This window comes from Tiliqua scincoides, chromosome 1, assembly GCF_035046505.1.
Source record: "Tiliqua scincoides isolate rTilSci1 chromosome 1, rTilSci1.hap2, whole genome shotgun sequence".
Taxonomy (NCBI): Eukaryota; Metazoa; Chordata; class Lepidosauria; order Squamata; family Scincidae; genus Tiliqua; species Tiliqua scincoides.
In genome coordinates, this window is record NC_089821.1 from 177,492,131 (window position 1) to 177,518,691 (window position 26,561).

Sequence of the window (26,561 nt, forward strand, 5' to 3'; positions counted from 1 at the left end):
AATCCATATGCTCCATCAATTATTTAAGAAAGTAACCTCATAATTTCTCTGTTTCCTCCTTTTGCTTTTTCCAAGTGAACCCTTTCCCCCCTCTCTCCTGCTCTCCCTTGGCGCAAACCATCATTTCCTATTTACGGTTTCCCCTACCATTCCTTCCTTAACTTTCTCTTGTGTCACATCTGTGCAGGGACTATGTCTAGTCACTTAATGTACAGTGCTTAGCCGTTTATGCATGCATGTATTTATTATTATTATTTCTTACTCAGAGCATGTGGCATAAGGGGATGGGTGAAGAGTAAGGTATGAGTCAGGTATGAAGCAACAGCTCATCTGAGATTCTAGGGCCAAGTGTTGGGGAGCAGCATTAAGCAAGCAAGATAGAGATGTCATGAAGGCAGCTTTATGAGGCTCATCAATGTGTTCTCAGGTGAAACAGTGGTGGTGGTGGATGGGATTGGAGATCAGGAGAAAAAGATTGCACCATCTCCATTGTCCTTGGAGAAGTCAACACGCACTACAGTGAGACCTGCATTTTCAGGTGTTTCAAAAGGCAAATGGGCTGCTTCCTATGCAGTGTATGGTGTATTTAAGAAACAGGATAGGAAAACTGAAAAGGAAAAAAAACTGGGTTGTGGTGAATGTGTGAATTGACATATATGAGCCTCAATTCTTTTAATAACTAAAAATGAAAATAGTTACCTGAAGTGCCTGTTTGTTCTTTGTCAACATAATTTATCGTTGTAAGGCTTTGATACAAACATGGTGACAGGTAAACCTCCTTAGATATAACAGATCATTTCAGTGTAGGCCAAGGGTGTCCAGACTTTTTGGCAGGAGGGCCACATCACCTCTCTGACACTGTTGGGGGCTGGGGGGAAAAAGAATTAATTTACATTTACATTTTGAATAAATTTACATAAATGAATTTATTAGAGAGGGAACTTATATGAATGAATGAAGGTTTTGCAGTAGCTCAAGGCCTATAAAAGGCCTTGCACAAAGCAAGGCCAGCCTTTCCTTCGCTGCCACTGCTGCATCACAGGCGTGAAACAGCAAGCAGTGGAGGAAGCCCTTGTCCCACAGCTCACACAAAGGACGAACAATTGCCCTCATGCTTAGAGAAGTTGTGTTGGACCAACATGGCTTCAGCAAGTCTCTGGAGGGCCATAGGTTCATTGGAGACTGGGGGCTCCCTGCAGGCCAGATTGGGAGTCCCTGGAGCCACAAGTGGCCCCTGGGCTGGGATTTGGGCACCCATGATGAAGGGTTTGAAAAGAACCCATAACTGTACATCATAAGATTTGGGTGACGGGGGGAGTTGTGGTTCCTGTATCCACTACCAGGACTAAAGTATACCAATCATAAGTAATAATAATAATAATAGTAACAGGTATTTATATACCGCCTTTCTTGGTCTTTATTCTAGACTTTATTCAAGGCGGTTTACATAGGCAGGCTTTATTTAAATCCCTTATTAAATAGGGATTTTTACAATTTGAAAGAAGGTTCTTTCTTTCAAGAACCACTACATTCAGGTGTTTCATTCCAATCTGGCTTCACATTCTGGCCTCCATCCTCCCACGCTCAGAGCAAGGTCGCACGGTGCCAGTGGCCTCGAACTGGCGACCTTGTGGATGTTATCTTCAGGCAGACGGAGGCTCTACCCTCTAGACCAGACCTCCTGCCCTTAAGTAGTTAAGACCTCCTCCTCCTTAAGTAGTTAAGATAATCATGAGTAATGATGGTTAACACCACCAGTGTTAACCTGTTTCCCGGGGAATGCATAAGTGAACCAACATACAACTTATAGTCTGTGCTTTGGTTATGTTACATTTATGCCACAATCCAGGACAGACTTACAGCCCAATCCTGTGGTGGATTAGGCTGCCACGCAGTGCCCATTAAAATGGTGGAGGAGATATTAACTGTCGTAAAATGGCTGCTGATGAAGTGCACAGCACTCCATTAGTGACCATTCTGCAAGCACTACAAGCAAGTGCAGCAGTGCTGTAGCCTTCCCGCTGTACCCTACTGTGCCCACAGGACCAGGTAAGGCAGCAGTGGGGGCAAGGGGTAGGTGGGGAGGAGACACACTTGGGGTGAAACTGGTGGGGTAGGGAGGTAGTGGAAAGAGGTGGATCCAGTGGCAATGGTGTATACCTAATCCTGTCCTCTTGTTTTTGAGGCTCCCCACCCCTTTCCTCTCCTTTGACATACTCTACCAAATAAGATAGTGTATGCCCAAAGAGACCCATAGGCAACCCCAGGCTTACCGTGAGATAATTATAAATATCTGACACTCTCCTCCCATTTACCCTTGGGTCCTCCACACACACATGCTAGATACAGCATGTGCCTTTTTGGAGTGGCTGCATTGTTGGGGTGTGTGTGTAGAGAATTGGATTGGGCCCTTAGACCTGCTTTAAGCCCATTTATTTCCAATGGCTCTAAGTGCATTGAAATCTGTTTTGGATTATGGCCTTATAAGATTTCTATTTTTAATGCAATCCTGGGCTTGACGTGCCGGCTTACTGCCGGTGCGCACTGTCACAAACGTGCTGCAAGCACCCGTGCTAGCCCAGTGCTGGCTGGCGCTGGGCTAGCATTGGGTGGGCACCCAGCCTCCACCGCTTGGCAGTCACATGGACCGTTGAGCTGCGCCATGGTAAGCAGGGGTGGGGGGGTAGGCGGGGAGGAGGCATTCCGGGGAGGGGAGAGACAAGCGGAGGGCGGGGAAGAGGTGTGGTGGGGAGGTGGGAAGCAGGGAAAGGGTGGGCGGGAGGCGTGCTGGGGGAGGGAGCGGGGAGGGAGGGAGGTGGGTCCAGTGGAGCTCTGCTCCACCAAATCCTGCCCTTTCATGTGGAGCTCAGCGCCTTACACGAATGTCTTTTCCTCACCGCCGACTTCTGGTCAGCGGTGAATTGAGTAGCCCCATTGCGGGGCTACTTCCCTTACCCAGGAGAAGGGTGCCGCCTGCAAACCGTTTTTGGTGCTGCCGAAGCTGCGTGCCACGGGAGCTCAGGATTGGGCTGCCCATCCTTTTAAACTTTCTCATTTTCTCTGTGTAGAAAGAACAGGTTGTTATCTTCCCCTTGGCAAAAAACAAAATTGGTCATTGTTAATTTACATGGTGTTTTTTTTTAATTTATACATCTGCTAGAATTCCCAAGTGAACTCTGATAATTGCTTTCTGTCAGGGAGGTCTTTGGCACATGGGGCTTTTGCAGTCATTGTAGCTGCCTATCAAAAAATTGGCTATATAGTTTTGCTAAGTTTTCACTTAGGTTCTACAAGTTGCTACAGTGTTGCCTAGAATAGTGAGCCACCTACTGGAAGCAAATTATTAGCACAAAAAATATAAAAATATTATGTTCGTATTTGTATTCTAATCCTTTTACAATTAGCTAAATCTTAGGCCAAACCCAGGCATTTAGTATCAAAAACTGTATATTGCAGGGTGTGCCCTTTGGATAGTTGTGATAAACACCCTGAAAGTTCTGAAAAATCCAAACTTTGGAAAAAGCTGCCATTTTGGAAAGTGGCAAATGTCTTAAAATCATCCATGTCTCTGAAAAGGATGAGACAAAACGGAAACTAAGTTACTGAATCTAACGTTCTTACATCATAAATGGAGACAACAAAGAACAATTTTTTTAAAATTTTCTGTGCATGATAGACATGCAGAAAATATATTTAATTTCACTGAATATTTTGGAAGGTATATGGTTCATGGTTTATGTCCCTGATACAGATATCAAAAGAAAGCCATGATATGCTAACTTTTTCTTAATCCCCAGCAAGCAAAGCCAGCTGCATGCTCTTAACATCATGAAACTTAGGCCATGCTGTACGTATGAGCAAAATCTTCCAATTCCTTTTTACTACTCATTGTAGACACCTGAAATTAAAATCAGTACTTTAATAACAATAATCTGCAGATTGTGCTCAAAGCAGAGGTGTCTGTGTAGTCCAACAAAATTAGTATTTGACATGGATATCAAGACTCTAAAATTGAAAAGTGCAGGGTATGTTCAATAGCCATAACAGAAAGAGAGTTAAAAAAAAAAAAAGTTAAAAATTCTAGAATACAAAATAAAATTGTTTTTAGCACTCTGTTAATCTGTTTTTTCAGGATCTGAACTTGCATTTTGAGTGCAAGAATGTTTAATTCAGTTGATTAACTTCACAGCTGTCTTGTTAGTTTTCAAAGATATGGCTGCGTTTAGCAAATAAAACTTGCCATTTTCAAACATGGTGGTTTACTTCCTAATTGGATTTTTCAGGACTTTTCAGTATGCTTATTACAAATGCTTATTACCTCTGGGGGCTGGGGATAAGAATAGGCCCTCAGTTTGGCTGTACTTGTCATAAGAGGCGACTAAACAGCCACTGGGTAGATGGGACTCGTCAGCCTGGGAAGGCAGCTCATCTAAGAGAAGGAAAACTCTGATCCCAAACCTCCACTGCCTTGTGGCTACATCCAGTTATGGAAAAGGCTTCAGGAGTCAACCTCGAGGCAAAATCCGGAGCCGGAGTCCCTGAGGCAGTTCATAGCTGAACACAGTCACGTTCTGGCAACTCCTGCGACGCCGCTGGAACCAACCGTATTGACCTCTGCCTTTCCATTGGACCATTTCAGTGATGTGGAGAGGGGGGATTTGCTGCATGGGTAACAGCCTGTCCTCCATACCTACTTTACCCAGGCTTCGCGCACTGGAGAGGTCACTCTGTTCCAGAACCACCATTCAAAGCGTGACACCATAGTCTTCCAAGACTGAAGGATGCCAACGACTATTACAAATGAACAAGCCATGTAACTCTCAGCTCTTTATTTTAAAAGCCTGGGTCAAATGCTAATTTCACTGAACTACTTATGAAATACCTCAATGGTCTTCAACCTTTTTTGTGCCATGACCCCCCAAAATTAATGTATGAGACTCAGGACTCACCACCAATCCTGGACCCATTCTGCCTCTATCTCGTCTGTTGCCGCTCATCCCTTCCCAGCCATGCAACAGGCTAAGTGTTACCATATGATGGAAACATGGTAACTCTTACCATATGGAATGACTGAAATGTAGGTTAGAGCTGTGCACTCCAAAGATTGCAAACCAGGGTGAAAACAACCACCATTTCCTGGTGGAGGCTGCACACTGGAACTTGGATTTAAAAGTAAAATGAAACTGAACATATATCCACACACAGACACAAAATGGGGGTCCATTTCCTTCCTGGCCCATTCATTTCATAACAAATGGAAACTGAACCAAATACATCTGAGAACTGCTTTTCAAGAGCAGCCATGCGGAATACTTTTACATGGTAACCATACAGTAACAGCCCAATCCTATGGGGGCCTTACAGTAATAGATTTTGTGATCTGCCACCGTACAACCTGGGATGCTGGCATGAAAGCTGCAGTGCCATTGTACTACTGTTGCAAACCGTATGTGACAGCAGCTCCCAGATGCCCTGCCAGAGCAAATAGGTCAAGGACCAGGCTGGGCAGGGAGCAGTTTGGGAATGGGAGACAGCAGCCTATTCCCTTTTCCTCATCCCAACAGTTGCTGTTCCCCTTTCCCCATCCCAAAACACCCCGAGAGTCTCCTTGGAGTCATATCATACACTTGCAAAAAAACTTGCATAGGTCCAAGGAGGTCTATTGGAGGCCAAGCAACCTACAGGGGCATATGTAAGAAACAGTTTGACTTACCTGTCCTGCACTATCAGGTTCATGCCCCCATAGCATGCAGTGTACACTTCAGCAGCAACGCTGATAGGATTGGCCTGTAATCATCTTTTCCCTCTCTGTATCTTCAGGTTAATTCAACCTCAACTTGCATAGTGTATTACAGTAGTGATACAGGGTTATATTTGTCAGGAATGATTTTCTCCATCACTGCATTCCGTCACTCCATCAGTCTAGAAAAAAGGTGCCTGAAACATACAAAGTTATGCAGGGGATGGATAGAGTGGATAAAAGGATATTCTTTTCCCTCTCACAGAACACCAGAACCAGGGAACATCTACTAAAACTGAGTGTCAGGAGAGTTAGAACAGACAAAAGAAAATATTTCTGTAGTCAGCGTGTAATTAGTCTGTGGAACTCTTTGCCATAGGATGTGGTGATGGCATCTGGCCTAGATGCTTTTAAAAGAGAATTGGACAGATTTCTGCAGGAAACGTCCATCACAGGTTATAAGCCATGATAAGTATGTTTAGCCTCCTGGTTTTAGAAGTAGGCTACCTCAGAACGCCAGATGCAAAGGAATGGCACCAGGATGCAGGTATCTTGTGGTGTTGAGTGCTCACTGAGGCACCTGGTAGGCTACTGTGAGGTACAGGAAACTGAACTAGATGCGCCTTTGGCCTGATAGAGCACGACTCTTATTTTCTTATTAACCACTGTAATGGGAGACACTCATTTCTGGGACCTCTGTATTCTTCAGCGCATAAAGGAACAGAAGCCCTGTCTCAGACAGAAAGGGACATGGCAGCCTCTAATGGCCCAGAAACAATTATCTCAAAATAACTGCAGCTAGCATTTTCAAGTTGGACTGCAGCACAATAGGTCTGTGTGTATTGAAAATGTTTGCCTGCGGGGCAGACTGTGACATATTTTTTATTAATGAACAATTTTAACAATAAGCTTTGTGAGATGTGCAAGGTATTTATTTTTATTTTTTTAAACTGGAAGGAAGTCTGGACCCAGCTACCTGCAGATCTCTCTTGTCATTTTACCAGTTCCAAAAGTACAAACATATTTATCTGCACTGAGTGGAAAACACGTTGTGTGATCATTTAGAAAGCAGACTTATGGAGACAATTGAAATTATTGAGTCTGAAAGTCAATGCATATGGAGACCACTGTGTGTGTGTGTGTGCGTGTGTGTGTGTGTGTGTGTGTGTAAACCTTATATGTGGCTAATGACTGAACCCATTTTTTTTGGCCCTAATGTTTTAGGGTTCTACTGCCATGTGTTTCTAGAAGGGGACTTCCAACCCCAAGAATCAATGATCAGCCAGTCATTAGGGGAAAACATCACACTCGGTCAAGGTCGAGTGAGCATTCTAGTATCAGACCATTATGTTCTGTACACCGCCTAGCTCCTGGAGGGTCGGCATCACCTTCTCCACATCTGACAAGGTTGCTATTAAATGCAGAGCACAACATTTGTTTTCTGCCTCCTAGATGTTAATGTGGTGTACCTTTCAGAGTACATGCAGTGCATTCACTCATTTTGGCACTCCAAGAAAATCTGTTTTTTTCCCCATGATATGTACACTTTTCTCATATCCTCCGCTCAGTCTATCTCCACTATCTGAACTGTTTAATCATATGAAGGAACTTGTCATAATAGTTGAAATCTGCCTATGTTTTGTCTTCCCATTGTTTTGTTGTGTTATGCATTCATATGAGAGCTTTCAGAATATTTCATACACTGGTTAATTAAAAAATTAGTTTTCTTATATTGTACTTGTATGCATTCTATCTAGTTCTATAAAATTGTGTTAATCATCTTACACAGGTAATATTTCTGAAAATGTATGCAAACTTCCAATTGGATGGAAAACATTAAATTTTGTTCCAAGTATTTTCATTCTTTATAACTACTGCCATACACACACTGCCAATTTTACAATTCTTGTGTCTCTCAACAATTGTTATAGAACATCAGTAATACGTTCATAGCTGACTGCCCCAAGCAAAACCATGAACACCAGTGTTATGGGCATGCAAATATACATACAACTTATTTTTTGTTTATACGTATGTATACATAAATTAAATGTACACAGACAGACAGATGTACACGCACAGACTGCTTCCACCATTGTAATATAAACTTTTCTGAATAGACTAGACCAGTGGTTCCCAAATGTTATAGCACCAGGAACCACTTTTTAAAACAATACTCTATTGGGAGCCACCTAGGTTTACCACATTTTTAAAAATGAGATCTAGAATGGATTTATTTATTTATTTATTTATTTATTTATTTATTTATTTATTTATTTATTTATAATAACAACCAGAAAAAGACCCTCAAACTTTATCTCTCTATATTTGTGCATGATTGCAAAATGCAGAAGCTCAGCTCCTTGCAGAGCAGTTAGCAGCTATCTTGCAAACTGTAGGAGCAGAGTTCTTTGCAGGGTAATTAGCAGCTACAGTATCTAATTTTTGAATAGCCTCAGGGCTTGCGTCAATTAGTTACCTGATTTTTCATCATCCTTTGGTGGCCCCCCCCCCCAAAATCAGGTCTTGACCCATCAGTGGATCCCGACCCACAGTTTGGGAACCACTGGATTAGACATTTGAATAAAAGCGAACAACGTTTCACTCCAGATTCATGCTGGTATTGATAATTTCACTGATTCCTGATGAGTGATAAATTGTGTCCATAGCTGAGTGGCTTTCTCCTAACTATGATTTCAAAATAAGCTACTTGAACATGCCTTCTGGTTTTGTTCACCTCAATGGACTAAAATGAATGTTTTCTGAATGGAGCAGATATTAAGAACTTATGCATACATGCAAAGTAAGATATTTCTCTTTTTATTCATGTTCACTACAGGCCTTGAGCTTTGTGTTTGTAGTATCTCTGATGCCTTATTCCATATAATCTTAATTCTCCCTGCAGGATGCATCAACCCGGAAGCCCCATGCAGTCATCTCCAGCAGACACACCCTTTAGCAGTCGTCGGGGAAGACAGCTTCCACAAGTTCCTATCAGGAGCAGCAGTATAGAGCAAGGTATCAAATACAAGCTTATAGTTCACTCTTGGGTTTGTTTTCTTTCCTGCTTTCCAAAGATATCTTGATCATGTTTAACAAAATGTTCAGTGTTTTCTTGGTTCCTACCAACAAAACCATATAATTGAATAAAAATGGCTTTCAAATTATAGCAATTTGCAACCATTGATAATTGCGTAGTTAATATTTTTGTATGCTTTTTAATGGTTATTGTGCAAATGCTGTGTGTCACGCATAGTCTTTTTTTATGGGTCCTAGGCAAAGAGTAGATTAATATTGTTGAGAACAGCCTATCGTATGTATTCACACCATTAATTCTGCTTTGTTAGCTGGAAATAGCTAAACATAATTTGATGACAGAAATGTGGACAATGCTAATTACACTGCTTTCTGAGCATGTCAAAAGTCAATTGCAGTCGTGGGGTAAACTGATGTGGTAAATACGAAAACCCAATTAATCCACTGTTGTGCGTCAAAGAAACTCATGAGCAATTCAATTCCATGAAAATATGAGGGCCAAACTAGGCTTGAGGATGGAGATCTGCAGATACTGTTTTCCAAATAGCAACCATGGAGGGCACCAGTCAGCGACAGTGAGGGAGGGGAATGTTAACACTTTCCTTCCATGCTGTTTTCCCAGTGAAAACAGGGGAACTTGTTTCCATTCCCTTCCCCTAAAGCTGCTGTTCGCCCCAGCTGGAAAAACATGCTGGTGCACATTTTCTTTCTACTCACACCAAATAGCAGCTGCAGGCAGGCAATTTTAGAGGGAAGAAATTAACCCCACTGTGCCATGGTTCCAGCCCAGCCCAGCCTCTGGTGGCTGCTATTTGTAACTCTTTAAAGATGACTAAGATGCACCTCCGTTAACACATCTAGTTTGGCACTGAGATAGGTGGAGGAAAGGGCTGCTATAACGAAGCTTCTGTCAAACTAGTACTAATATTTGTGTTTTTTATTGTATTTACAACAGCCAAATTACAGGATTACAGAAGAACTTTTACTTGCCTGTTTTTGCAAAGTAGGATTGTATTCCATGTGTCCCGAAATGAATATACGTTTACCTGTTGAGATGGCTAGCCAATGTTCAGTTGTTGCCCGTGATATGCATTCTATAGATGTGAGTTTCCAAATGAAAGAGTTGCCTGGTTACATGAATTGAAAGATGTGAAAGCTCTCATTGATGTGTTACTGGGTATCCATAGTTCCTGGGTATACACATATGCATGGTTTCCCCCTCCATACCTTTGTTTTCACCTGGATATTTCTAACACTCTGCGCATGCCATGGGATGTATTTTGTATTTGCTCTTCAGGGTACATGCTGTCTTTAGATTTCATTCAAGAACTTGGAACAAAACTACATTGCAGTTCAACCTGCTCTGTTTTCTCTGAATGCAAAGAATTTAGAAGCTTCTGTGTGTAAAAAGAGACAATTTTGTCTGAAGTTTTATACACTTTCATGGTATAATGCATAATAAGAAAATACTCAGGGTCTACTCTGGGTTTGTAGTTGAATTGTTTATGACTGTTGAGAGTCTGTCATACAATTTCTTATGACTGAAAAATAAGTTGTAGTAATATCGTTCAGTTCAGATTATGCTGTCAGGGTTTTTTTTAAATCTGGGATCAGCCTGTTTCAAATCATAAGACTGTAAAATGATTTGCTGTTAGTTGGTGTGGTGGTTGTTATATAGGAAACAATCAAGAACAAATGAAAAGCCCCATAATGTTTCTTTACATTGGTACTTTTAGGCACTAAATTCATATACAGTAATTTCATTTCTTATCAGAATTGAATTGTATAGCTTTTGTTTTGCTAAAAATCATATATGCTGTCAGTGTGGGTGAAATATTCCTGACTAGTTTATTGAAGTATAGTTCTGCTTTGTGTTGGAAACTTTTTAAAATGTACTTTTAAGTTGTATCTTTCTTTTAGAGTAACTTTACAGCTTATGGTAACTGAGAGAGGTTTCATACATTCATCTTGTACCATGCATCCATCGTATCATGCAAATTTCTGAAAATGTACGAATCCCACCACAAAGGTTATTTCTTTAGCAGTACAGTCAGTTCTTAAAAGTATGGAAATGATACTATTGTAATTGTTACTCTGAATTACTTTAAAAGTATTTTAAGTGATTTGATTTTGAGGCTTCTGTTCACATAAATTTTTCCATGGATTTCCGTGGAACAACTCATTATTGCAAGATTTGTTTAACAGCATTTAATTATTTTTTTTAGGTATCTGGGGGCCCAATCCTATCCAACTTTCCAGTGCTAATGCAGCCATGTCAGTGAGGCGTGTGCCACATCTTGCAGTGGGGGTTCAGTCATGGAGGGCTCCTCAGGCTCAGGGAACATTTGTTCCCATAGCTCCGGGCTGCATTGCAGCTGCACCAGTGCTAGAAAGTTGGATAGGATTGGGCCCTCAGTTGGTTAAGGAATAGTTTCCCAATATTATTTGTTCTAGGAGGAAACGGGCATCAAACATCTGACCTTAACATGTATTCCTCATATATTGATATGAATTTTTTCTAATTACTTTTGCTATATAGCCTGCTTTGTGAACTCTTTTGTTAAAAAGTGGCATATAAATATTCTTAATAATAACTTTTTAAAAATTCTGTTAGAAGTAGGTGGACATTTGCATGGTGGAAACTTTTCGTTCTGATCCTGGTGCTGGGAAGTTCAGGAAAGCCTAAGTTTATGATTTAGCATTGTTTAAGAATAATGTATGGTGAAGACTAAGGGAAGTTTTCTTTCATGTACTGGGCTTTGGTTCCATAACAACTAAACTTAGATTAATATGCAGGTTTCAAAGAGATAAATATCTATAGCTGATGGCAGAATCTATCTATAGGTGATGGACATCAATCTACTGAGGTTACAAAAATGAGTATTTCCGTTTTCCATTATTTACATTCCACTAGCTATTCAACAAAGACTGGCATAATTTTTAATTAAAAATAAATACTGTGGGATAATACTTTTATTATTTAAAACTCAAGAAGTTAATTCTATCATACAAGATGTCTATCTAGTATGTCATTTTTCTTGTCCTAGCATGATGAATACTAAAATAGCCCTTATGAATTGTTGCAGTAAGAGCTAAATTCTGAGTGAGAAACTATAACAAGTGTGAGTGAAACAGTTGTACTGTTGTAATGGAAGGGAAAGGGGACATTCAGGGTGAAATGAGGAATGCCCAGCCATTTTACTGGGGATGACAAAGTGCCGTCAAATTACAGTAAAAAATTTGACAAATTATGCAATAGATTTCTGTGTTTACGTCCTTGTTGTAGTGCACTGTAATATTTATAAGTGTCTTTACTATCACTATATTTAGAGAAATAACTATACTATGCAAGCGTTCGCAAACTGCATTCAGAGTAACAAAGATGAAAGAAGTGCATGAAAGAGGATAGGGAGGAGGAGAGTGTATTTTTTTTGCCTGGCTCACAGGTGTGCACATTTGGTCCCTGTTGCATATATGCAACGTTGAACAGAAATGGCTTAAATGCAGAAGAATAAATACAGAAAAAAATACAAAGTTAACCCATTTTTGCCCAGCCCACAGGTATACACATTTGGTATATGCCCCTGGTATATGCAACACTGGACAAAAATGGCTTAAGAAAATAGATTATGTGATTTTTATTTTATTTTTTATTTTTGGTGGCCCTCCACCATTCTGAACCTATTGACAGACTGAGACTTGGTTACTGATATCTAGAATGTCAGAACTGCTTTGCTATACTTTAGTCCTTACCACGTGTTTGGGTTTGAGTTCCACTGATTTCAGTGGAATTAACTTGTCATTTATGGTTTGCAATTGAAAGTAGAGTTCAGTTCCATTGTTTGACAAACAACTGGGTTTCTTAAGCACTTCCTTTTATATCCTACTTTCCTCTGCAATAATACTAGAGGTTCATATCAAAAAGGCCTTCAGATACTATTCTACAACTGTATTTAATTACAATTTTTAAACTTCTTGAGTTTGTACAGTACACTGTACTTTGGCATAGCATTATTTTTTATTTTAAGCACAGTAAAATGTTATAATTTTTGATGAGCAAAAGCATAGTATCCCATGGAAAAATGGACTCTGTATGTTCAGTGTATGAGTATATATGAAGCATATGTTGAAGGCGTATAGTTTTTTCTTGCAAAAAAAGATCATTATTGTATTTATTCTTGTGACAGTGCAGACCTTTCTGGAATGAATGTTGTGGTTTCAGATACGAACCTGCCATCATTACTACTCAAGTTCAAATTAATCATTCAGAAGAGGTTTCTGCATTATTTCTTACTCAGTGTCTTTTATCTAAAGTGTACCACCTAATAGCAATGAGTGTAAGAGAAATGCATGGGAATATGAAAAAAGTAGTTGGACCGCAATGTGTAGTGGACCATGAAAATAATGGGACAAGAATGCAACTCTACACTGGTTTGTCAGCAGTGGGTATCTTGAAATTTCAAAACCAGTGAAGTATGTGGGTGATTATATATGAGACTAATGTTGGAGAATATTTCAAATTTTCAGAATTTTCTTTGGTTTCCTCATGTTTGATACAACAGATAGTGCAACCCAGCAAGTTTTCTATTGGAGACACTCAGAAGCCCCGTTTAGATGAATGGACATTGCCCAGAAAAGGTGCCTCATCAGTTTTCTGTCACAATTGCCCATAGTTACTTGCATCACATGCACTACAATGTCGCTATTAAAATATAGTAATTTAGAAGATGTGGTTGTTGGAATGGAGTTGCTATTCTGCTCATTTACACTAAGCAGTTGAACCTGGTTCAATGACAAGAACACACAACTCTCTGTGGAACTAAGATGCATTTAAGACAATATTTGATTCCAGATTATTTGACAATATTACAGTGCAGTCCTATGCCTGTCTACTCAAAACTAAGTTCCACTGAATTCAATGGGACTTTATTCCCAGGAAACTGTGCTTAGGATTGCAGTCTTAGGGCGCGATCATAACCCACTTTCCAGCATCGACATAAGGGCAATGCAACTCTGAGGTAAAGGAACAAACATTCCATTACTTTGAGGAGGCCTCTGTGAGTGTTATCCAATTGTAGGATGCAGCACACGTCCCATTGGCACAGCTATGCCAGTGCTGGAAAGTTGGTTAGGATTTGGGCAGATGAGTAATCTTATCCAGGTATTCTGTAGTCTAGCTTCAGATAGGATAGCTTCTTATTTGCATACGTTTTTAAGATGCCGCTTGACATATTTTCTTATATGCCAGTATTTTTGGGTGCTATCTAAGAGACACATACACACCCCTCAAAAATCCCACTATTTTTTTGAGGGTGCTATAGAATTTCGAAGGAAAATAAGTTATTTAGTAAGATTTTTAAGAAAGCAAGGTATTTTAACTGTTATTGTTGAAAATACAATTGTAACTATTAAATGACAATTACTTCTTGGAGAGTTGATAGGAATACCTATTATATCTTCACTTGATCTTTTGTTAACATGCTTCAATAAATGCTTCATCCCTTGGGTGTGCTAGCAAGGTGAGCTTTGCAGTAGTTATATTCAACTAGGTGAAGAATCCTTTCTCATAGAGTGGGAAAGCACCATATAATGCCTTTAATTGAGTACAATAAGTATTGTTATCGGGAATGGATTAAAAAAGATATGTGCTCCAGTTTACATTTTAGATTCCTGGCACACTTGATTTCAATTTTATTGTGATAGCTTTAAATGGTAGATGATATGGAAACTTTGATGGGTAAAGAATCTTCTTGCATGAATAACCCTTTTCATTCTAATGGGGCTACTTGTTTTGTTAAATTCTCATCAAGACAATTAGGAATGTAGCTTGTGAAACACTTCTTGCAATATAAAACTTTGTAAAAAAAATAAATTCCAGACCACAGTCCAACATTGAGTCTTAAGTGTGCTTAAGACAGTAAATTTCAATGAAGAGTATGCATAATTCTGTATTGGTTGGTGGCCTCAAACTTTATAATTTACCATGGTTTTGTCATTGAAGTTTCCACACATTAATTTTATGCATGCTGCAACGGAGCCTGAAGTGTTTGCCATTTTCATGTGTAACACCTTTTTTTGTCTAACTTTAAATTTGCTGATTTCTTTCTTTTGTTCCCATCATTCCGTGCATTTTATTCATTGAAGAACAAGAGAATTATAGCTCATCATCAAAAGGTAAATATTCATGTCAATTTTACTAACACTCGTCATGTTATTTTTACCTTTACCCTGCACTAATTTTCATGTCAGTCCATTTATGTAGGTTACATTCAATTAAGAATGTAAATCCATGGAAAAGATTATTCCTCAAGTATCTAAACATCATTCAGTTCATGTGTCTTTAGAATTCTCAAATTACTTTTTAAAATCTCACATTTATTAATGAAATTATGGCTTGGATACTAAGCACCATGAATCCTGTTCCACTTAAAGCATGGCACTTTTCCGCTGACTTTGCTCGGCAGCTCCCAGTATCCTCCTGAAAAGCTGGTCCTGAGGGCTAGAGGAGCTGGAGAATGATGTGGGATATTGTGCAAATAACTACAAATGGAAGAAGAGAATCTTAGCTCCCCCAGTTTCTATAAGTGGAAGTACCTTCCCATTTGTAACTAGAACCAAGCCACTGGGTTGTCTCCTAACATTTGGCAGAGCACAAGTCAAAATCTTCTTCTGCTCGCTGAAGGAGTGCAGTACTCTTGGAAAGAATCCCTTCAACCTGTTGCAATAACTCTTTACATGAGCTCAACACTCTCTCCATGAGTAGAAGAAGCTTCTGACTATAGACCAGAACTTCACCCAAGATTAAGATACAGCCATTATCTTAACATTTAACCTGGTGCCAGTTTGGTTGTTCTAGGTATATTCACTTCCTGGGACAAGTGTCATCTTTCAGAACATGAGAATACATCTCGTAGTTCTGGGTTCAGTACAAAAGGGATGGCTGAAGAATCCACATTACAAGGTCCTTACCTCCTGTTGTCCCTCTAAAACAGGGTTGTCAAACATAAGGCCTGGAGGCCAGATGCGGCCCACGGAAGCTTTTTGTTGAGCCCTCGGGCTCAGTTGCTGAGCAGTGCTGAGGAAAGCCCACATGAAAATTGGGCTCTCCCATATCTTGAAATATGGTCAAGATTTGTGTAATTCCTCTTCTGTCATTTGCAGCTAGTGAGAAAAGGTGCTTATTTTTGGTTATGACCTGTTTAATGACATTACTTGCTGCCTGATAACATCACTTCCAGCCCTCAGCAGGCATCATGAATGCTGTGCAGCCCTCTGTATGAAATGAGCTTGACACCCCTGCTCTAAAAAGTATGCTTAATCATGGGAATCAACAATGAGTGGGTATGTGGGTAATTTTTTTGCCACTTAAAAAAAACAACTCCGGGTAGGTTATCACAGTGTATTTCTCCATTTAAGTGCACCAGTTATCATAAATGTACAATGACATAAGAGGTGTGTTCTCTGCCAGCAGTTATTGTCTGTAACAAAAAGATATCTTAGTGGAACCTCAGGCCTTTTGCTCTTCCATTATCTCATTTGCCCGTGCACTCCCCAATAACCACACGAGACAATGACATATGGGTTGAAGTGCCACTTTCATTGATAGCCAGATTCAGAGGGAAGCTTGAAACCTGAAGTAACTAAAAGAAGGTTGTAGTGCATACACAACTTGCTGCAGAGGCATCAGACGATAGCCCGACCTAGGTGGGCAATCCCACCCTGACTCCAAGCCACTCCCCTTTGTAAGGGGCTCACAAGCTTATCATCACCAACCCCACAAAGGGGCAGAGACAGCTGAAACACAGAAGCCTGCCACAGGCTGCAGAGCAGTTGAAGTGGGCCAAGTGATTCAGGCTGGGGCATCCCTGCCAGCCCCTCATGCTGGGAAGCAACTGAGGAGTGGAAGTGTGTCCTGCCCGGTCTTCGCTGACTTTCGTATGCTCACCAAGAGCCTTTGTGCCTACACTAACCTGCAGTGCAAAAATGACTGTGGTAGTACACAGATAGAAAAATTCCCACAATCTGAGGTAGGTGAAAAAACGGCTTACCGATAGCCAATCTGGTAAGACAGAAAAATTCCTACCTGGCTCCAAATGGTAACCAGCCAGGCCCAGACTGCAGCAACAGGAGTATGGGAGGGTATGAGGAGTAGCATACAGCTCATATGCATGCAGAATGGCCAGCAAGGGAGGCACAAATGACTAGGTAAGCTTAAGCTCCACCCACCTTTTACCTGCCACCAATGCCTCACTGGACTAACACGTGGATGGGGAGGTTGGACAAATTTGATGTACAAGCTTGAGGAGGCAGGGATCAGGATTCTTCAGTATTCGAACTTTCCAGGTAAAGTACTACCCAGGATGTGAGGGCAAAAGTTTGAAGTCTGTCTCCACTGTCATGGTGCTATGCCTTCATTTAATGGATGGTGACTCTATGCCCCTTTTTCCTTAGCAAAGAGTAACCTAGAGAGAAATTCGTCAGTAAGTTATTCTGGATGTTTGCTTCCCCAAATTCTCATTACTAAGTTTTGTAGGAAATTATTGGATTTTTGCAACATGTGAATCAACCACTTTGGAAATACAAAGAAAAATGTATAGGACAAAATCTCCAGTGAGGGGTTTGTATATCTGAATGGGCAACTTTTGCAAATTGATCAGTTCCATCTATGATTAAAGGAATCTGTAAAGAAATAGCTTACGGAAAGATTTGTATATATTAGAAATCGGTTTACAAATAATAACATGCCAAGACCTCTCTCAGCACAATGCTATGACATGTCCTTGATGTCACACAGATTTGGTTCAGGACTTAAATGAAATAACACTGAAGACATGCAGAAAAATAAATTTAGAGCAAAACATGTCTAAATTGAAAAAAAATCTTCAGAAATACTCACACTAAGTTCAGTAATGCCTGTGCCTCTGGCTTTACTTTAGTGATATGGACATGAGTGGGTGGAACAAATCTGGAGAGTTCCAAGATGAGGGAAAGCCATATAAGGCAGAATGTTGATAGTGTTGAGAATTACCTGAGAAAGAAGACCTCATATGTTGAAGTTGCCTCTCTGTACAGGAAACAGAATCCAAGGGAAGGCCCTGTAGCATGAGAGGATTTGTTATGAGGTGGTATAACACTGCTATAATCAGGCAGAAAACTACATCAGTAGTGTACCAAGTGGGAGATACAAGACATAGTACCCTAGGTTCCAGACCGGAGTGTCACGCGAGTGTGCCATGTGAGGCCATCTAAGATGGTGGCTGCCACCTTGGAAGAAGCCACTCAGCCCAGCTCAGAGCTGCAGCTTCTGAACTTCATGCACCATGTTCTGGCACCCCCCCCCCCCGGCTGCACCGCACCAGAAGGGAGTGTGCGGAGAAGCAGCGGCCTTGCTGGGCCAAGTGGCTTCTTCCCTTTGGCTTCCCAGCAGATTTTTGGTTTCTACGGAGTGGCTGTAAGCCTCCAAGCATAGCACTGTGGTCAGTGGTCAGGTTTGCAGCTACTCAGCACTGAAAGTCAGTGCAAACCTCCAAGCACACTGCTGAAACAGGAGGAGGCTGTGGGGACAATGACAAGCTTTGGGGTTTCATTACTGTGCAGTTCCAGGTTTTCCTTTGGAGGCTGGCAACAAAATCCCAAAGGCCCCCCCCCCACCTCCTTTTGCGACTTTGGGATTTTGCTGCTTCTCTATTCCAGTGTGTCTCCTTTGGAGGCTGGCCTCCAAAGGAAACTCCAGAACAGCATGGCAGCAAAATCCCAAAGTGCTGCCTCTGTCGCCACCTGCTGCAGCAGGTTGTCACTGCGCTTGCAGGCTTACCAGCCCAGAAGTAATTGGCAGTGGTATCATCTAGTTCTGCATCTGCATGCTTGGGGGAGGGGCGACACAAGTGATGCCAGGAGTCACTGCCCAGGACAGTAGATACACTGCTACTGTACATGATCCCTTTGCAAACAAGTTAGCACTGCCACAGTTGATTGGAAAGAGCAGAAATGGGTGGGATACAAGAATTCAAAGAGTAGTTGCAATGGATGCTGGTCCTACTGGTCATAAGGTGCGCAGTGGTGGCAATTGTAGTGGCAGCACCTTTAAAAAACCATGCCCTACCGAACTGGATAGGCTGGCATATCCATGAAGATACAGGTATAAGAAGCTCCTTTAGGAATTCTAGCATAGCTTGTTTCCAAGCCAATCTGATGTGAGCCGGAAGAGCCTGACAAAGTTTAAAGAAAATCTGCTAAAAACTTTGGGATCTGTTTTACTATAGAACGAACAAATCCTGGTCTCTTAACTTTTCCTCTTATTACTTGAATCTAAATCTTTTCGCATTTTCAAAAAAATCTCCTGATTATCTACATCTGCATCTCCACATTAAATGCTTTGTTGTGTTTTGGCACAATGTGACTTATGTGCTCTAAAACACCAACCAGGCATACTTACCATTTCAAAATATTTCCTTTCGGTGATGAGACAAACCTGTTTTCTTCTCAGTCAAAGAATAACAAGATTTGATCTTACTAAAGGCCAAAAAGCAGCATTTTATGTCATTGGAAATTTTAGACAGCGATCCTAAATTTACTGGATTGTGCGACTTCACGCTGCATGCAGAGGGAGTTCTAGAGTAATTTCCCTTGTTGGAAAAAAGGTTCCTGTGCATAATAAAGTTAGGGAAAAGGCTAGACAAAAATGTCTATCTGATCTTCTTTTCTATAGGCTGACAGTTTTTTTTTTCCTCATGAGGGAACATTCAAACAAGCGCCCCCTCCCCCCAGTGTACAAACCCTGGAGCCTGAAGTGATACTGTCTAAGAAACACTTAAGCACTCGATTGAGCTGATTGTATAAAGTGGCCCCAAGAGTGCTTGTGGGATCCTTGGGCCAGGGTCGGAGGAAGGAGCGGAGTAGTGACCCCCCAAGGCTTCTGTCTGGAACAGGAAAGGGGTTAGCCCCACAACGGGCTTCCCCCGTTCACGTCGGGTTGTTGAGATGAGCAGGTCGGGTTGGCCTCAAGTACCCAGTGCAGGGGAGGGGTTAACTGCACCCTGATTCCCCTCTCTGGTTCAGGACAGGTTTCCCAGGTCATGGGTAGGTAAGCTGGAGCTCCAAGCTCCTACCTCACGACAGCCTGCTCCCTGTGGTCTGCCCTCATCACTGGCCAGCCCAATCTTTAAGGAGGCTCCAGGCTCCGCCCAGCTCCTGCCCTTCCTGCTTGGGTGGGGTAAAAGGGGCTGGCCTGCAGCCTTGCCCTAGGCCTGCATAGAGAGGGTCTGAGGAGAGTGTAGGGAGAGGCTCCCAGCTTGTCTCTCCCCGGCTGCACCTTGCTGTGTTCCTGGGACTCTTGGGCTCTGACCTCCCCCCCCCGAGGTGTACAGGGGCTCCCATCAGTGGACCAGGCACACGGCAGGCATTGCCTATCGCTGACATCATCGGGTGGAGATGACCGCACCCATCTGGCGGTTGGGCAGAGCGCTGCTCGCTGGACGACGGCGGGGCGTCTTGAGGGCGGTGAGTTCTCCCATCCATCAGATTGGGAGACCTGGTGGGTCACCGCCTCCCTTCTCACCCCAGCAGCTGCCAGGGCTGGAAGGGGCGTGTCCTGCCTGCCTTGTTGTTGGCACGGCCTGGCAAGCAGGGGAGGGAGCCAATGAGGGCTCTCCCCACTTAGGGGGTTCACTGGGGTGCGGACCTGGGGGTTGTTCCCCTGAGAAGGTAAGTCAGGGGCCCTGGGGAGGGTCGCCCCGGACAGTGCTCAAAAGAACACTAAACATTAACAGTCCAGCTTTTTAAATGTGTATTTGGAAGTAAGTCTTCTTGAGTTCAGTAGAAGTTACTCTTGAATAAGTGTACTTAGAATAGCAGTCTTACAGATCAATCCAACCTAAATTCCCATGTGGCGATGCACCACATAGGGGAATTTTAGCTGTGGAAAGTCTTGTGGGGGTAAGGGGACATTTGTCCCATTGCCCCAGGGCATGCCCTAGCAGCTGCAATGAATCAACTTGGACCTGTACTTGCAATATTGCTGGTACAAATCTACATTGATCTGTGCAGGCATTCAGTGTGCAAGCATGCAACATGCAGGTGATCCATGCAAGTCCATCATTGAGCCAGTGTCTCCAATCCCCCCTCCCAGGCCCAATCCACTTGCCCCGGTCACCACCCTGTTCTGCCCTCCCCCGCCCCATTCAGCCCCTCTCCCTGCCCCTGTGCTGGATTTACCTGCTCTGGCGGGCCTCTGTTGCTACATCAATGCCAGCATGAAGGCTCTGGCATTCCCACCGGTGCGCCTGGGCCTTGTGCTGTCACAATGCACTTTATAGTGCTTTCTTCCCCGTGCACACCCCCGTTAGGATTGGGCCGTTGTTCTTCTCAATTTATACTAGGGAAAAAAATCCACGTTATCATTTTGAGTTTAAGTATCTGTCTCATAGCAGATGAATAACAACATCCATCTCTAAGCCTGTCATCACTAATACTGGTAATGGTGGAAAGGATTCATGAAAATGGATTGAATATACAGCAGGAGTCATTTTAATCCCAGTATACAGTGCACATGTTTAACTTCCTAAGATTGCAGTTCCTGGAGTAAGCCCCTCTGAACACAATGGAACTTACTTCTGAGTAGACATGCATAGGCTTATGCTGTAAGTTATGTCACTTGGGATGTTTTTGGAGCTGCTACACCAGTTCTGAGCTTTATAACTTCTCAGTCTCACTCTGGAGATGGAGCTGGCTCTTTCATGTGTTATCTGCAATAGGATCAGTCAAAAAGGAGATAGACTCAACCCAGAGATCCAAGGCAGTAGTGTCTTGAGGTCATGACTTATAACTGGAACCCTTATTTGTGTATGTTTTCCAAAGAATGGAATTGATCCACATCAGATTCAGCACCCACAGAAGTGACTGTTGGCCCAATCCTATTGTAGAACTGTGTTGGTGCAGCAGCCACTGTGCCATCGCGACCTATCACAAACATGCCATAAAGCACATTCACAATGATTTGTGAGTAGGCGGCGCTAGTGGAAAGGCCTGCATTGTCCTGCCAGTTCTGAACCCAGCCTGTTGGCCAGTGATGCCTGTAAGTGCAGCGCTGAGCAGCACAGGCGCGTGGAGAGGACGAAACGGAGGCAGGGAAGGGGCTGCTTGAAGTGGGGGAGGGTGGAGAGAGAAGCAGAGATTATGGGAAGCCCCTACATGGGGCTTCTTGGAGTTGTGCTTGGGTTTAAGCAACTTTCAACTGTATAGAATTTTGGCTTTATGCACTGACCCGAGGACATAAACTTCCCATAAGATTTGGGCCGACATGTTTATGGGGAATTTGGATGATGCACTGAGTTTAAAGATACTGGCTTCCTCGGAAACTAGATCACTCTGGTTCAGAACGGCACAACTTGTGATGTCATGCTTCCTTCTTCCAGCTGATTATAGCCCACTGGTTACAGTAGCCAGCCCATAAGAGCATGATAGCTTACTGGCTTTGCTGTCCAGCTGGAATTACAAAATCACGGAATTATCAAGCACCTAGTAGATGGGCTGCATTCATCTTGGTGGATGTAGGTCAAGTAGGTCAAGTCAAGTCCTGCATCTCAGATGATTTAGTGTGGAATGAATACCTGCTTTTGCCCCCTAATAACTAGGACTCCTTGCATCCTGAGTACACTTCTGTACTGCAGCGAGTCATGGACTCTTCGCTCACAACAGGAGAGGAAACTGAGCGCTTTCCACATGCGCTGCCTCCGACGCATCCTCAGCATCACCTGGCAGGACAAAGTTCCAAACAACACAGTCCTGGAACGTGCTGGAATCCCTAGCATGTATGCACTGCTGAAACAGAGACGCCTGCGTTGGCTCGGTCATGTGAGAATGGATGATGGCCGGATCCCAAAGGATCTCCTCTATGGAGAACTCGTGCAAGGAAAGCGCCCTACAGGTAGACCACAGCTGCGATACAAGGACATCTGCAAGAGGGATCTGAAGGCCTTAGGGATGGACCTCAACAAGTGGGAAACCCTGGCCTCTGAGCGGCCCGTTTGGAGGCAGGCTGTGCAGCATGGCCTTTCTCAGTTTGAAGAGACACTTGGCCAACAGTCTGAGGCTAAGAGGCAAAGAAGGAAGGCCCATAGCCAGGGAGACAGACCAGGGACAGACTGCACTTGCTCCCAGTGTGGAAGGGATTGTCACTCCCGAATTGGCCTTTTCAGCCACACTAGACGCTGTTCCAGAACCACCTTTCAGAGCGCGATACCATAGTCTTTTGGGACTGAAGGTTGCCAATACAAAAAACTAGGACTCATGTTTGAATCACCACAAGGTACTAAACAGAAACTAAGAAAATACTGATTAAAAATCAAGGATCTACTCTTCTATCAGGAGAGTTTCACAGACAGAGAATCAAAAACACACAGGAAACACTGCTTGCTTTCTATTCCTGTAGTTCTTCCTCTCATAGCAGGTACCGTACTGATATGACTACTAGACTGCATATATATACCCTTGCTACAGCACTGGGAATTTAAACCTAATCTGGTGGGCAGAGGTGGATGAAAATGGTTTTCTTTTTTTGCAGATTTGGTGTTTTCTAAAGTTAGAAGTGCAGAAAGCAGTGTTATGTGTTTTTATTCCAAGGGTGCATTTTTATAAATTATAATTTTAAATTATAATAGCTTTCAAAGTGGGCTAGGTAGGTGGGAGGTGGATAAGAATTGAGAATGAGCCAATGGGGACATACACAGTGTTCAGGGGAGACTGGAATGTAGGTATTTGGTTCACTTGTGTATGTTGAGGCAAAAGACTGCAAACTGAGTGGAATGCATTGATTACAGGAGCAAATAATTAATTACAAGAGCAAAGAATGTATGTAAATGTCCACACATTTGGAACTAATAAGAAATCTGGTTGTGCACATGTCCATTCATCCACCAGTATTTATATATTTAATGGCCTAATCCTATCCAACGCTGGTCTACATGATGCAGTGGTCCTGAAAGAGCCTCTTCTGGGACCAGGCGGTGGCAGAGACATAAGTAATGTTTTACTTATCTGCTCTGCTGCTCTCTGGGCCCCAGTGGGATGACTCAGATTCACTCCAGTCATCGGATCTTGCAGATGCAGCCCAGCCCAATCCTCCCCCAAACAGCTGTCAGGAGTGACAGCTTAACTGTGGCTCTGATAACACAGGCCTGCAAAATTGAGGGTCAGAAAAGTTTTTCCCAAACTTTATGGTGGTTTAATGAATTTGGGGTGCCAATTCCAAAAATGGCATCCGTTTTGCCCTATCATGTCTAGTTTTGGAGACACGGCATCGCCTCATTAGTCAATGGCTCAAGCAGCTTCCTCATGGTGTAGGCTTCCTGAAGCCATGGTGTGGGCTTCCTCATGAAGAAGCTGATTGAACCATTCACTAAAGAGGCGATGCCTTGTCTCCAAAACTAGACGTGATAGGGCAAAATGGATGCCATTTTTGGAATCAGCACCCCAAATATACCCAGGAATTGGTGTAACGTTTAAGGAAGCAAAATGTGTATTGGCCTGTGTGATTAACTGACTGGAGAAAACCAATAGTTTAGTTTAGAGAAAATAGAACAGGTCTGTTTTGTGCTCTTTTAATTAATGTATTTTGTAAAACCCCAAATATTTTTTCTATATCCACACCCTTTAAACTTGAGTAAAGCTATTCAGGCTGCCTCTCCTTGAACACACTGTCCTCATATTGCAAGCAGCAAGCATGAACAAGATACCTCTGCCTATTAGATAAGTATTCAACAGAGTGGTGATAGTGGGGCTTTCAGTGCAATAAAAAAGAAGTCTTCTAGGAATGTGTGTCACAGTTGCCTTCTGTCCTTTTTGAATTACGCACCCCTTGGCAAAGTGTACTTTGCCTATAGAGCAAGGTGTCGTAAGAGCTAACAACTCTTCTGAACACCAAGCACTTAGCTTCTGAGGCCTCATGAAGATCTATATACATTTAAGCCCAATTTGCATGATTCCCCATCTTTTTTCCAGGGGGAAGAATCATGCAAACTGGGCCTCCATGTGGACTTCCTGCCTCACATACTATATGAGAGGGGAGGGGGTGCACACCTGCCCCTTTGCCGTTTGAAGAAGATCATGGGTAAGTGTATTAACTAGGTCATAGACTTTTTTTTAATGTTTCTGCTATTACATTGATTTTAAAAACCCTTATGTTTATTTCCATACATCTGACTCAATCTATCATCATCTACAAATTTGCTAATAAGTTCTTAAGGCTGTTTTTCGCCGTACAGCTGCCACAAGGAGGTGGCTTGAAATTGTGTCGGTGGGCACCTGGTTCACATGGCCAGCTGCTCATATTTCTTGAAACAAATGTGCAATGTTTATGTTCAAAGGATAGTAATTTTGGCATAGAATGTGTACAAAGTGGATTATTATTGAAAGCCACTTTTTGTAATGCATAAAGCTATACTATTCTGTTCATAAAATGAACATATTTTCATACAAAAATATGTACATTATACATACAGTATAATGTCTGATACTCAGAAATTCAGAGTGATATTACCTTTTTGGGAATAGGAAATTCCAGGAATGTGCTGGAGACACACCTGAGTCGAGTCTCAAGTCTCCGCCCTTCATGACTCAAGTCACCCATGAGTCATAACAGCAGCTGTTTCAACTCATCCAGAACCATTTTTCAAGTCATTTTGACTTGGTCTGAGTCTTTTCAAGAAACAAGTGCAGTTGGAGAAGCAGCGAAAAAATAGCAAGCAGGCACACACACAAAGCAGAATTGCAAGTATATACAAAAGCAAGTCTTGACTCAAGTCTGTTTGAGTCTTTTCACTTTTAGGGTAAAACCTCCAAGTCCTGAGTCAGTGCCCAAATTCTTGACACATGTGACTCGAGTCCGTACAAATTGCAAAAAATTTTCATGACTTGAGTCAGAGTCACCAAGTAGTGGCCCATCCCGAGTCATTCTCAGGACTTAGACTTGTTTTACACACATACTGCTTTTTCACAATTACTAAACAAAGGATACAATCCTATGCACACTTATTTCAAAGCCCCTTTGATTTTAATGCAACTTACTTCTGAATAGATATGCCTTGGACTTCCCTGATGTATGTACAGTGATGTACATAAAAACTACTCGTATATCAGCTAAACACAATCATATATACAGTAAAATATGTTAAAGAAGATCCTACATTGCAGTGGAGCTTACAGCCTAATCTTAAAAGGTGCTGTTGTAGCAGGGCCAGCACAACCACACTGTATCCTCGTGGGAATTAAGCAGGCTAGAGGTCACCTCAAGATAAGGTGTCCCCTGATCTTGTCAAGATAAGGGGACATTTTGTCCCCTTATCTCAGGGAAAGCTACAGCTGCAGCAAAGAAACTACTTCAACTTGTGCCTGCTAATTGACTTGACCTGCACCTGCTAATTCACCATTGTAAGTCTGAGTGGAGCTGTGTCTGTGGATCAGGCCCATAATACGGCTGCTAATCCTACCCCCTTCCTGGGCCCAATCCACTCATACCCCATCCCACCTTGGTGCATAACCGAGGAGACCCATGTCGGCTTCTGAGGCCTGAGAGGCAGCTTATGATTTGGCAGATGTCCCCGCCACTTCCAGGCTTACACTGCCTCCGGCCTGCCCTCCCCCACCTAGTTTTGCCCTCTCTCTGCCTTCCCTCCACCTTGGAATGCCTCCCCATCATGCAGCAGTCTACTCACTGCCATGGGCTTCAACTGGTCATCCTACCGGAACTGAGGCCCAGAGCACTGGCCTCTCCGCTGGCACTGTACATGTC

General features: G+C 42.5%; 1 protein-coding gene across 2 annotated transcripts in view; it reads left to right on the plus strand.

Moving 5' to 3' along the window:
- LOC136637824 (regulating synaptic membrane exocytosis protein 3-like) overlaps window positions 1-26,561 on the plus strand; it is a 116,056-nt gene that overhangs the window by 24,463 nt on the left and 65,032 nt on the right. Inside the window, exons 3-4 of one of the 2 annotated variants that reach the window (XM_066612434.1) lie at window positions 8,646-8,758; window positions 14,921-14,950. In XM_066612434.1, the coding sequence (XP_066468531.1) occupies window positions 8,646-8,758; window positions 14,921-14,950 (143 nt within the window). Of the gene's footprint in view, window positions 1-8,645; window positions 8,759-14,920; window positions 14,951-21,542; window positions 21,576-26,561 lie in introns of those variants that run through there. The other variant, XM_066612435.1, reaches the window with a different exon arrangement.